The following is a 12,201-nucleotide window of genomic DNA, read 5'->3' as shown; positions in this document are numbered from 1 at the left end:
AATCTTATATAGTGACATTTCAAAGGTTAAAATGTATCACTATTTTCCGAGATAGAGACCCTTTGACTTTATATAAATTTAAATCGTAATTAAAAAAATAATAGTAAAAAAAAATATGACAAGTAATAGCAAGTAGTATGGAGCATATATGCGAGAAACTTATAAGATTACCTAAATATCAAATACCAAAAGTCAAAGACTTCATGAATAGGCTTACTAAGAAAGATATGGTGTTAAAGCCTCTATATTACCACCAAGCCTAATATATGAATAAGCTAGTAATAAATAATTATATACTGTCCATTAACCTTTTATCCTTATTCACGATCTCCATTATATTCTTATATTAATGGTTATGTCATTGATAAGCTGAAAATGTGTCGTATTCAATCCAAACACCTCTTTCTCAATGTTTCTTTTGTGTACATTTATATGCTCTTGGTAACTATTATATCAACCTCTTGCACATTTCATCGTCACATGCTTAAACTATCTCAGTATCCCTTCCTTCATCTTATCCATCGCGGAGGTCACTCCTACTTAGTTCTGATTAATCTCATTCCTTATCTTATCACTCATAATATGTCCATACAACATCTCAATGCCCTTATTTCCTACCACTTGCACTTTTTGAAATGTGATCACTTTTTTTTTATTGAAGTTCATTTAAAATCTGTTAAGATAAAACCTCATTAGTTTGATTGTGAATGTCTTTAGGTTAATATATTAGCCAGATTTTTATCACCAAAGAATAAAGTAACATGATTGAAATCTCTCCATCCTTTTTTAATAAGTCATAAGGGTCGAACGTCAGTACTGAAAATGGCAAACCTTTGAGCATAGAGAATTTTACCTCCTTAAAACGTCTACTCGATAAATATGATTCATATGAATACAAATTAATCAAATCATTGAATTTTGATCACATATTACTTAAACCAATTGGAAAATATCAATCAAACACACAATATTTGAGACAAAGAAATATTTCTACTATAGAAACTCAATGGATACATCCATTGCAAAACCAATCATTCTACAATTCATTTCTTTTTTACATAATGAAACAAACAAAAACTTGAATTATAGTAGTTAATTATTATAAAAACTAGTCAGCTTTTTCGTGAAGAAAAAATTTAAAAACCAAAACAAACTAATCCTTAATTTTGGAAATTGTAAAAAAATAATAATTATATCTTCTGTTAAAAATTAATAAAGTACTGGTGTTGACATTTTACCAACTTGATCAAGAACCTCAAGAACTTCACCTCTGCTCCTCACAATCCTATGAAACACTTCTCTAATTTGTTGTTGCAATGGCGCTAATCCCTCCTCCATTTTCCGGCATATCTCCGCCATCTCCGCCACCTGCCCCGCCACTTCCTCCACCTTCTCCTCCTCCGCCGGAAACTGAAAATTCTCAGCAAAATCAACCAAATTCTGTGCAACTTTCTCCATTTTCTGCAGCTCATCCAACAAACCAGTTGTTCCTTTTTTCTCCTTTTTCTTCCATTCCTCAGCAATTTTATCCTGCAGTGAAATCAATGACTGTCCCCAATTCAAATTCCTCATCATTGGGAAATGTGTCATCAGTCCCGTACGCTCTTGACACGGAATTGCTGACACCAATCCCCACATCACAAACACGAAAATCGTGCTCATGATGTAAATTGGCAAGGCGAGTCCAGTAGACTCACCTCCCCGTGGCGCCACCAGAGTGGACGCCATAGCCTGTACCTGTTTCGAAGCCGACCACGACTTTGCCACAGGCCAGGACATTGAACGAAAAGTACCATTTGTTCTGTCTTTATTATTAGCATTATTATTTCCAGCTGCACCACTACGTCGTCCAAAGGACCACGTTCGTTCAGCGACTTTCGCGTGATAATTATTCTCTTTATCATCAAGCATCATCGACGTAAGCAACGTGTTCAACGCCTTTTTCGCTCGTCTTACTTGTCCATCTCCCATTGGCTTTCGCTCTAACGCCGTAACAGCTGTTACAGCTAACTTTTGCCAGTGACGCACGAGTTCCAACCCGTGCGTCACTGCATTACAAATATCAAGAGATTTAATAGAACGATCTAGAATATCAGGTACAAGACGATCCAATGGAGGCTTTGAAAACTGAACGGGATCGCGTCCAATTAGAACAAGCGCCTTAAATTCAGCTTCACAACAGAGGAAAACATCGAGTAATTTACGATACCACGAAATCGAGAAAAGTGGTGATTGATCCTTCGCAGGGGAATCAGCAGTTGTTAACGAATCACTTGGTAATAAATCAGCGAAACGTTCAGCTACGTGTTTTTGAAAAAGTTCGAGATCTTCTTGATCTTGTTCATGATTATTTTCCACATTTGAAACTTGATTCCGACGGATACTTATCCGATTGAGGAATGATCCTTGATTATCCGTTACTGGCATGATGATTTTTGGGTAGATTCTCAGCTACGATTTTTAATTTTTAATTTTTGGAATTGATTGGGAATTTTAGTGATTTATCTACAATAAATTGTTGAAAAAAACGAAATTAATATAAAAGAAGTTGAAAAATTGGATGGTTGTGGCCATTTCTTGTTGTCGGATGTGAAGACCGTTTCTTGCTGACTTGGTAGTTTATTCTATCCACTGAAATGTTCGTTACTTTCCTTGAAGATTTTCGAGTTGTACACTTTAACCCTTCAACTATTCAAATTTGTGTTGGATTAATCGAAATTGCTCACTTTTTTTTTTTAGTTTCACTTGTATTTTTCAATCTCTGTATAATTAATTCTTTCATAAAACGTTAATCAATCGACTTGTAGATATGATCATTTGATCTTGCATTAACCATCGATGCTCAGTTGCATCAGTTATTTAAGAAATAATGGAAAAAGTTTAAATTGATTTAGCTATTGAAAAATCAGAAAACGGGCCAACAGAAGAAGGGAGAGAAAGAACTTTCGTTGATTGGTCATGTTCGAAATGATGATGAGTAGCATTGCTGGTTCATCTTTACTAAATGGAAGTTAAAAGTCGCAAAGGACAAGTACATTGTCCATGTATAGTACAATAATTAGAGAAAAATTATAATTTTTGTTTTAAAATCGTATATATTGAGTCTGTGATATGCATGATTATTCTATATATAGTATAAAATAAATTATAAACGTTACAGATATTCTTTTTCCTTTTCCTCATATTTAAATTCAAGATAAATATTTTATTTTTTCTTCATTCACTCCCTTCTCCCTATTGGTATCTTATCTATGAATTAAAAAAAATGTAATAGTTGGATTGCAATGATGTTTACATTCTTCGTTTTTTCTTTAAATCCTATATTAAATAATTTTGTCCATTCCAACTATAACTTTTGTATTTTACCTACCTACTTTCCAATACCTTTTTTAATTATAGAAAACAATTGAAATTTACCACATGTAAAAATTAACAAAAGAAGAGAATTAGATACATACAACTTATATATATACATATATGAATTAATCATATAATAGGCTATTCTTCCATATTTAATAACTTAAACTCCAAACTTCTATTAAAGGATCCGTCTGACGCTAAGAATATTTGAAAAAAGATTGAAAGTTTTTGAGAAATGTTGTTTGGTCATATAACTTGACAAATATATTTGCCTACTATCCCAAGTTTTCAAATACTAGAAAAAATTATACTAGTATTTGGTCAAGTTCTAATAATTGAAAATTTTTAAAAATTCAAAATTTATTCCAAACTTTTATATTTTACAAAAAGAAATTCATTATTTATTAATCTCAACTAATATTTGTTACTATCTCCTACGGAATAGTTCGAATTCTAATTTGAGTGACAAAATTGAGAAAAAAAAGAATAATTTATTTTTAATGGGTCATAATTATAACCAAATCAATGATAATTTTGAATATACGATTTATGTATTGTCTTGCATATATTGTTATTTTGTTGTTGATGATTATCATCAATTATGTTATAATGTTATTTTTAACGGAAAATGTTCACTACAAATAGATAATACAAAATTATGGATAGTTTTTAATTGTTTTAAAACTTAAGGACATAAATCATATTTTCTTAAACAGTAAAACATTCATGGGAAACTTGAGCCAAACACATAGTGTAATTTGACCAAAAACTTGGTCCAAAGCTTATTTGCCAAAAATATTTGAAAACTTGAAGCAAAACGCTAGTTAAGAATAAACAAATTGTCAACTCACATATTTTTCACACCATTTTAAAACAATTGAATATATATAATAAATAATAATAAAAAAAGGAGTAATTAATTATTATTTTTCCTTAAAAAAATAATGACAAACCTAATTCCAAAAATATAGGGGAATTATGACATTTTAGGACAAATTTTAGGGGTAAAGTTGTCATTCATTGAATTAGGGTTAATTACGTTCACCTCCTCCAATTGCTTATGTACATCCGATTTTAGAGCCACAAAGTTGAATCTTTCCCATCACAAGCCCTCTCTCTTTCTCTCTTCTTTCACTTTGCCCTAATTTCTTCAAAACTTTGCAGCAATTTTTACATCATCATCACACAGGTAATTAAAATATTCACTTTCAGTTGCCCCAAAGATTTTGTTTTTATTAAATTGTACATTGTCCACCTTATGAATTTTCTTGAATCCTGTTTCGACAGGTACGAGGTTTTTTTTTTTGAAAAAACCATGTGTTTTTTTGTCTTCTTTATTAGTGTGTGTGTCTCTCTCTCTCTGTTGTTTTAGGCTATTACGTGTTTTTACCTTCGTGGGTGTTCTTTATTTATTGATTTTTTTGGTTTTTGATTATCGTTTTGGTTTAAATTTTCATTATTTACTGATGGTCTGTCGTAACGATTTGATCTTTCTTGTTGAATTGGGAATGTAGGTTGATTTTTATGGTCTGTTTGAACTGATTGTTTATTTGTTGCTTTGTTTATAACTATTTTGATTTATTGCACTTGTGCTGATGGTCCTTAGAATTAGCTTCTCGACCTTTACGAGTTGAGTTAAGGTCTACGTATGCGCTATTCTCACCACACCTCACTTGTCGGATTACATTGGTTACGTTGTTGTAATTAGTTTGATTTGATGCACTTGAGCATAGGGTGTTTCGGAAATAGCTTCTCTACCTTTACGAGTTGATATAAGGTCTATGTATGCGCAATTATCGCCATACCTCACTTGTCGGATTACATTGGTTACGTTGTTGTTGTAATTATTTTGATTTGATGCACTTGAGCATAGGGTGTTTCGGAAATAGCTTCTCTACCTTTATGATGTAAGGGTAAAGTGTGCATGTGAGGTATCCTCCCACACCTCACTTGTCGATTACATTGGTTATCTTATTGTTGTATTTTAACTTATTGTTATAGATGATTCTTATTGTTAAAAGTTCTAGTTTTAACTGTGTTTTTCTTCTTCTCGTCGCTAGCTTTATAACTGTGGTAAAGATTTGAGCTTTTTTATTGAATTGAGGATGAAGGTTGATTTTTCATTGCCCATTTGAACTTACTTTCACAGCCTTAGATGATTCATACATTTGTTTTAACTGTATTTGTCTTTTTCTTGTTGCTAGCTTTATAACTGTGGTAAATATTTGAGCTTTTTTATCGAATTGAGAATGTAGGTTGATTTTTATGGTCCGTTTGAACTTAATATTACAGCCTTACGGATGATTCGTACAGTCAATGCTATTTCTTTTGTTGTTTTAAATCTCTTGTTTTTCTTCTTCTTGTTGCTAGCTTTAAAAGTTTTTATTGTTTAATTATGCATGTAGTAAAGATTTAAGCTTTTCTAAAATTGAATTGGGAATGCAGGTTGAATTATACGGCTTATATTTCACTTTTTTTTGTTGTTGAGGTTACCCTCTTAGTTCTATATTTACTTTTTCAAACTGCTTGAAAATGCTTATATTAAGCCAAGGGTTTATTGGAAACAACCTCTATATCTCTACAAGGTTGGGGTAAGATCTGTGTGTACTCCATGCTCCCTAGACCCCACTTGTGGGATTACATTGGATATGTTGTTGTTGAATTGAATTGGGAACAGAGGCGAACCTACGATTTGTAGATTAGGGGTGCACCACTATCTTTTAATTTTTGGTTAGTGAAGGAAAAAATAGAAAAAAACATAGTGCCTAAATTGGATTTGACCCCACGAAGTGGTGGGCAATAGTAGTCCAACCAACTCGGCTGCGTGAAGTATTTGTTAATGAAGTGCACAATTATTGATATAATTTTTACTTAAGGTATCAATATATATATATATATATATATATATATATATATATATATATATAATTTGTTTCGAAAAGTTGCCGGGTGCACATGCATCCCTCACGGATCAATGTAGGTCCGCCTCTGATTGCGAACGTAGGTTAATTTTTGCGGTCCATTTAAACTTTTGTTAAAAATGAATCACATAGACAACATCATTTTCTTTTTTTTGTAATTAAAAGTCTTCCTTTTTCTTTTTTGCTTTCCCTTTTTGCAGTTTTTGAATTGATTGAGGATTTTATGTCCTTGTGATGGCTTCCAAGAAGATAATTGCAATATGTCAATCTGGAGGAGAGTTTGTGACAAACAATGAGGATGGTTTTTTGACATATATAGGTGGAGAGGCTTATGCTTTGGACATCAATGACCAGACAATTTTGGCTGAATTTAAGAAAGAAGTAGCAGAGAACTTTCAGCGTGGCACTGAAGGAATGACTGTAAAATATTTTCTTCCTGGGAATAAGAAAACTCTCATTACTATTTCTAAAGATAAGGACCTCAAGCGTATGATGAATTTTGTCAAGGATTCTGACCAAGTTGAGATCTTCATAATTTATGATGAAGCTGTTGTAGAAAATGTACCCAATGTCTCTGCTAGTAGGTACTTACATTTCTTCAGTTTTATTTTGTTGTTTCACTCACATGATAGTTTGTTTATGTTGAGAATTTATATAGTTGGCCGGCTCAAATTGGGATTTAGGTGTAATAGTTGTTGTATGCAGGGGCGGAGCCATAAATTTTAACAAGGGGATATAAAAAGAGCCCAACTTGCTCACTGAGTTAATATATAATTTACTATCAAGGGATACACCAATTTACATATATACCAAGAAGTTTGTTTTTACCCTATCTGTATGGTGTAATTTTCTGACAGAGGGGTTTGAACACACTTAGCTTGCACTTAGATGGCATGGACCTTAATGATTGTTTGTATCTTAGCCTGACAAGTTTCTATTAGCTCTTTTGGTAGTGTTTCCTACACAATTTGCTCCAAATGCTTTATCATGCTGATTTTTCTAGATATAAATGAGTTCGAAAGATATGCTATCTCTTATTGGATTCTTAAATGTTAATTACTTGCTTGCTATGCAGGTCAACTACGGCGTCAGAGGCAGCTCTTACTCCCGCTACCCCTGTGGATATGATTCATTGTGATGATCTGCTTGGTGTTGATGCTGCCATTGATACTACTCCACTGTGTCCGTATCCTGGCAGCAATGATGAGAATAATGAGAAGCATCGCAGAGCAGCTACTCAATGGGAGAACACAATAACGGATGTGGGTCAAAGGTTCAGTAGTTTTGCTGAATTCCGTGAAGCTCTGCATAAATACTCAATTGCCCATGGATTCACTTATAGGTATAAGAAAAATGATAGTCGCAGGGTAACTGCTAAATGCAAGGTTGAAGGATGTTCGTGGTGCATATATGCATCAAGGTTGCCTACCACTCAGCTAATATGTATCAAGAAAATGAATGCAAAGCATACATGTGATGGCGCTGCTGTTAAAGCTGCGTACCGGTCAACAAGGGGATGGATGGGAAGTATTATAAAGGAAAAGTTGAAGGTTGCTCCGAACTACAAGCCCAAGGATATAGCAAAAGATATTGAGCGTGAATATGGCATTCAGTTGAACTATTCTCAGGCTAGACGTGCAAAAGAGAAGGCAAGAGAGCAGCTTCAGGGTTCATTCAAAGAGGCGTACAGTCAGTTACCCTTGTTCTGTGAGAAAATTAGAGAAACTAATCCTGGTAGTGTTGCTACAATTGCCACTAAGGAGGACTCAAGTTTCCATCGCCTGTTTATTGCATTTCATGCGTCAATATCTGGTTTCCAACAAGGTTGCCGGCCTCTTCTTTTCCTGGACAGCACTCTTCTCTATGCTAAATATCAAGGAACACTTTTGGCTGCCATAGGAATAGATGGGAATGATGGCGTTTTCCCAGTAGCCTTTGCAGTTGTAGATGAGGAGACTAGTGACAACTGGCAGTGGTTTCTTTCAGAACTAAAATCTGCTGTTGCAACATCCTGTCCAATAACTTTTGTTTCTGATTTCCAAAGAGGGATAAGAGAGTCTTTGCAAAATGTCTTTGGTGAAGAGTGCTACCACGGCTATTGTCTGCATTATCTTGCAGAGAAACTAAATAATGATTTAAAAGGGCAGTTTTCACATGAAGCCAGACGCCTTATGATCCAAGATTTATGTGCTGCTGCTTTTGCCCCAAAGCTTGAGTCGTTTGAGCGCTGTGTTGAGAATATAAAAGCTATCTCACCTGAAGTTTACAATTGGGTCTCTAGAAGTGAGCCTGAACACTGGGCAAATGCCTTTTTTGGTGGCGCAAGGTATGGCCACTTAATGTCCAACTTTGGGAAGCTTTTCTATGATTGGGTAGCGGAGTTGAATGAGTTGCCAATAACTCAAATGGTCGATGGGTTACGAGGTAAAGTAATGGAATTAATTTATGCTAGGCGTGTCGAATCCAGTCAGTGGCTTACTACATTGACACCTTTGATGGAACAGAAACTTCAAATTGATGCATCAAAAGCGAGGTCACTTCACCCATTACCCTCACATGGCAGCACATTTGAAGTTCGTGGTGAATCTGTCGAAGTAGTTGATATTGATCAATGGGATTGTAGTTGCAAAGAGTGGCAGCTTAATGGATTGGCTTGTTGCCATAGTATTGCTGTTTCTGAATACCTAGGAAGGAGCCCCTATGATCTTTGCTCCCGATACTTCTCAACTGAGAGTTACCATGCAACATATGCTGAATCAATTAACCCCATACCTCATTTGGAAAAACCGATTAAAGGTGAACCAGATATGGAGCACATGGTCATAGTTGTTACTCCTCCACCAACAAAACGTCCACCTGGTCGACCAAAGATGAAAAAGGCAGACACTTTTGACATAGTCAAACGTCAGATGCAGTGCAGCAAGTGTAAGGGCCTAGGCCACAATAAGAAGACGTGTGGGTAGGTGCTCTCAACTCTTCTCTGGCCAATGAACTGAAAATCATGCTTCTTTCAGTTAGTTCAATATATTTGAAAGTATGACTTGTCTTGCTTTCAGATTGTTCATATCCTCTCTCGTATTCACATATAGGCATCTCTCATACTGACATAAAACGGTTCTTCTTTTCCGTTGGAAAGACTTTTGTTTGGTGGGCGAGTAGATTGTTAGTCTTATCTTGGGATTTAGTGGGGTGGAACTTTCTCTTTGTTAGCCTTGCAAATGATTTATTCATTAGCTTTAATTAGCCGGACAAAGTTGTGTAAATGGTTATGGAAACCTCTATCCAGGGTTGATCTATAGACCAACTTACGTGTCCACGTGAACCAAGTAGCTTCTTTAAAATTGACTGTCAACCCAATTATGATTGTAGTATTAACTGGCGATTACATTAATTAATATTTCATGAAATGAGAGGATTGTTAAATATCTGAATCACCACCAAATCCTGGAACTTCCATATGGTGAAACTGTTCCCTTAGTAGCTTTGATAACACCACCCTGTCTTAAAAAAAGAAAAAGGCAGCCCGGTGCACTAAGCTCCCTCTTTACACAGGTCCAGGGAGGGACCTATTTTACACAGCCTTACCCTACATATTCTGCAAAAGGGTATTCCCACAACTTGACACTGTGACAAGGCTAAGACTCCCCTTCAACTCCACCCTGTCTTGATTTGTAATTACACTGAAAAGTAAATTTCTGCTATGGCGCTTCGCAGCTACTCTTTTGAGTCTTGAGGGTTGCAATTTACTGGTAAGTTGCTATGAGACAATAAATTTTCTACTGCATTTTTCTAAAGTTAGACGAAGAACTGCAGCATCCAATAACAGACCTTTTGTTTGTTTGTTTGTGAAGCATGAATAACTTTTTCTTTGGTCAAAAGACTGATAACGTCTTAGTCCCAAACGAGTTGTGGTTCATTTATATGAATCCCCTCACAACGATATCTGTTTTATATTTGTTTACGCTGTCTATTACTGAAAATTATACTCTTTTTGTTATGTGTGAAACAGGAAGGTGAATAATATTGATGAACAAGACCCTCTACTTCTCAATGGCTTGATAACAGTAGAACTTGAAGAGACTTCAGTATCCATGGAATTGGAACCTTCTCTTCCAACGTAGTGTCAACAAAGTACATTTCACAGACACAACATATCATTTAGGACAATAGCTGATAGAAAGTGCTGACTTTTTTTGTTAGTCAGATTTTCTTTTTATAAAGTTGTGTTTGAATACCTCTTTTCATAGTTAATCTCTCAGATGGTCACTCAGCTACTACTAATTATTATTTCAGAAAGTCGCTTTTCGTTGTTGAGGAAAATTGGAGTCTAGAAGAAAAGTAACTTTATGAGATTGATAACAATTAGTTGAGTGATCATGTAACTATTAGCAGTGACTTGTGAAGTTTAAGCCCTCTTACAGATAATAGATTGTTGGAAATATTTTTTAAGTAGAAAAATGTCTTTCAAATTTGAAATGACATAAAATTATCTTAGAGATATTGGGTGCAATTTCTAGGCAAATTACAGAAAGTACTTGATATTTTCTCGACTAATCAAATACGAAAAAAATTAAAAAACATCTCATCCAAAATGGTTCTCTTTATACCAAATACACTCTTAATATTTGAGGCTCATGCAAAGCCAATGTTAATATGAATTCAAATTTCACTTGTAAAATTATATTGAAAGATTATACTATGTTGGATGTTGTTGTTATCAATAAATTAACACTACCATATTATTGATTTGTTTCTATTTTGGTGGGCAATATAATGATTGTTGAAGAAGAATAATGTTTAGCATGAGAATCAATGAATTGTCCATTCAGTATTTATTTTAATAAAATAAAACCATCAATTCAAAGTTCAACAACCATTGTTATCATTTCCTCTTTTTTCTCCAAAAATGAGTTGTATTTTTCCTTGAAGACAAAACCCATAGTTTTGCTTCAATTTTTCTTTGCTCCACATAATAATTATTTTCTTTTGGTGAAAGAAAAGACTTAAATTAGGAAATTTTGTTTGTCAAAAGTCTTGATAGTAACAATTAATCACCACCATGTCCACCTAAATTTCCCCCTTTTTCTTTGTAAAATATGACATAATGGTAACCAGCTGTGTTGTTCATGAGCTTATTATCTTAAATCGGAACAAGTTACTTTTTTTACGTGGCAACGGGGCGAGGTAGAAAGGAAAGGAAAGTGAGAAATAGAGCAGGCCTCTAACAATTATATTGTTATGCCGAGACTATAACGTCTCTTAACCAGATGGATATAATTCAATATGCTCATTGACTCCTCATTTTGATATTTGGATTACTCAAGACACATTAATATAACATATTCATCTTGTTCAAACCGGGGTTTGAAACCAACCAACCCCCTCCCCCCGAGAACAAACCGGACAATTCGAATAAAATTCAATATAGATCAACTTTTCGACTCACTCATGATATCTAAACAGACTGCGTAAAGAAAATTTTTATATCTCATATTTACTTGAGTCGTTGAAATATGAGAACCTCATGGATACAAATAAGAGTATGGGTGTGTGAACATACAAACAATAAATGTATATTATGACATTTATAAGTGTATACTAATATGTATTCAAACAAGGTCAACTTAAGGAGCTAGCTTGTTGTAAAAAAAATATTTTTTAATGATCGTACATAGACCACTGTACCTTGTAGAAGTGGAAGAAGTAGATGTGACCCCATATATTATTGTTCTGTTAATTAATTTTTAAATTAAACTATGGTATAAAAAATTAATTAAGAGTAATCTTGAGATGAAGGGAATATTAGGGGGTCCAGAAAAAGAGGAATAGGCCCAAAGAGAGATTAAACTTCCAATGATGGTAAATAAAGGTCTTGGAAAAAGATTTTAAAATTGACAAAGATATGATGAAATTGACTAAT

At 34.2% G+C, this 12,201-nt stretch overlaps 2 protein-coding genes across 3 annotated transcripts; one reads left to right on the top strand and one right to left on the bottom strand.

The window, feature by feature from the left end:
• Positions 1 to 970: 970 nt before the first annotated feature.
• On the bottom strand, positions 971 to 2,730 carry LOC101246948 (protein ROH1A). Its single transcript, XM_004245520.5, has one exon. The coding sequence runs from the start codon at positions 2,425 to 2,427 to the stop codon at positions 1,210 to 1,212; it is 1,218 nt and encodes a 405-aa protein (XP_004245568.1). The 5' UTR covers positions 2,428 to 2,730; the 3' UTR covers positions 971 to 1,209.
• Positions 2,731 to 4,413: 1,683 nt separating this feature from the next.
• LOC101247243 (MuDR family transposase-like protein) lies at positions 4,414 to 10,777 on the top strand. 2 transcript variants are annotated; one of them, NM_001347899.1, is made up of 4 exons: positions 4,414 to 4,549; positions 6,482 to 6,865; positions 7,357 to 9,240; positions 10,291 to 10,777. In NM_001347899.1, exons 2-4 carry the CDS (start codon positions 6,516 to 6,518, stop codon positions 10,400 to 10,402), a joined length of 2,346 nt encoding a protein of 781 aa, NP_001334828.1. In that variant the 5' UTR covers positions 4,414 to 4,549; positions 6,482 to 6,515; the 3' UTR covers positions 10,403 to 10,777. The 2 variants fall into 2 exon arrangements, with proteins under 2 accessions (NP_001334828.1, XP_069143711.1); XM_069287610.1 differs by having other exon boundaries at positions 4,437 to 4,549; positions 6,482 to 6,861; positions 10,291 to 10,739.
• Positions 10,778 to 12,201: the final 1,424 nt, after the last annotated feature.

The sequence above is a fragment of the Solanum lycopersicum genome, chromosome 8 (genome assembly GCF_036512215.1).
Source record: "Solanum lycopersicum chromosome 8, SLM_r2.1".
In the NCBI taxonomy this organism is placed as follows: Eukaryota; Viridiplantae; Streptophyta; class Magnoliopsida; order Solanales; family Solanaceae; genus Solanum; species Solanum lycopersicum.
Note: the sequence above shows the minus strand (reverse complement) of the source record. Positions and strands in the feature narration are given on the sequence as shown.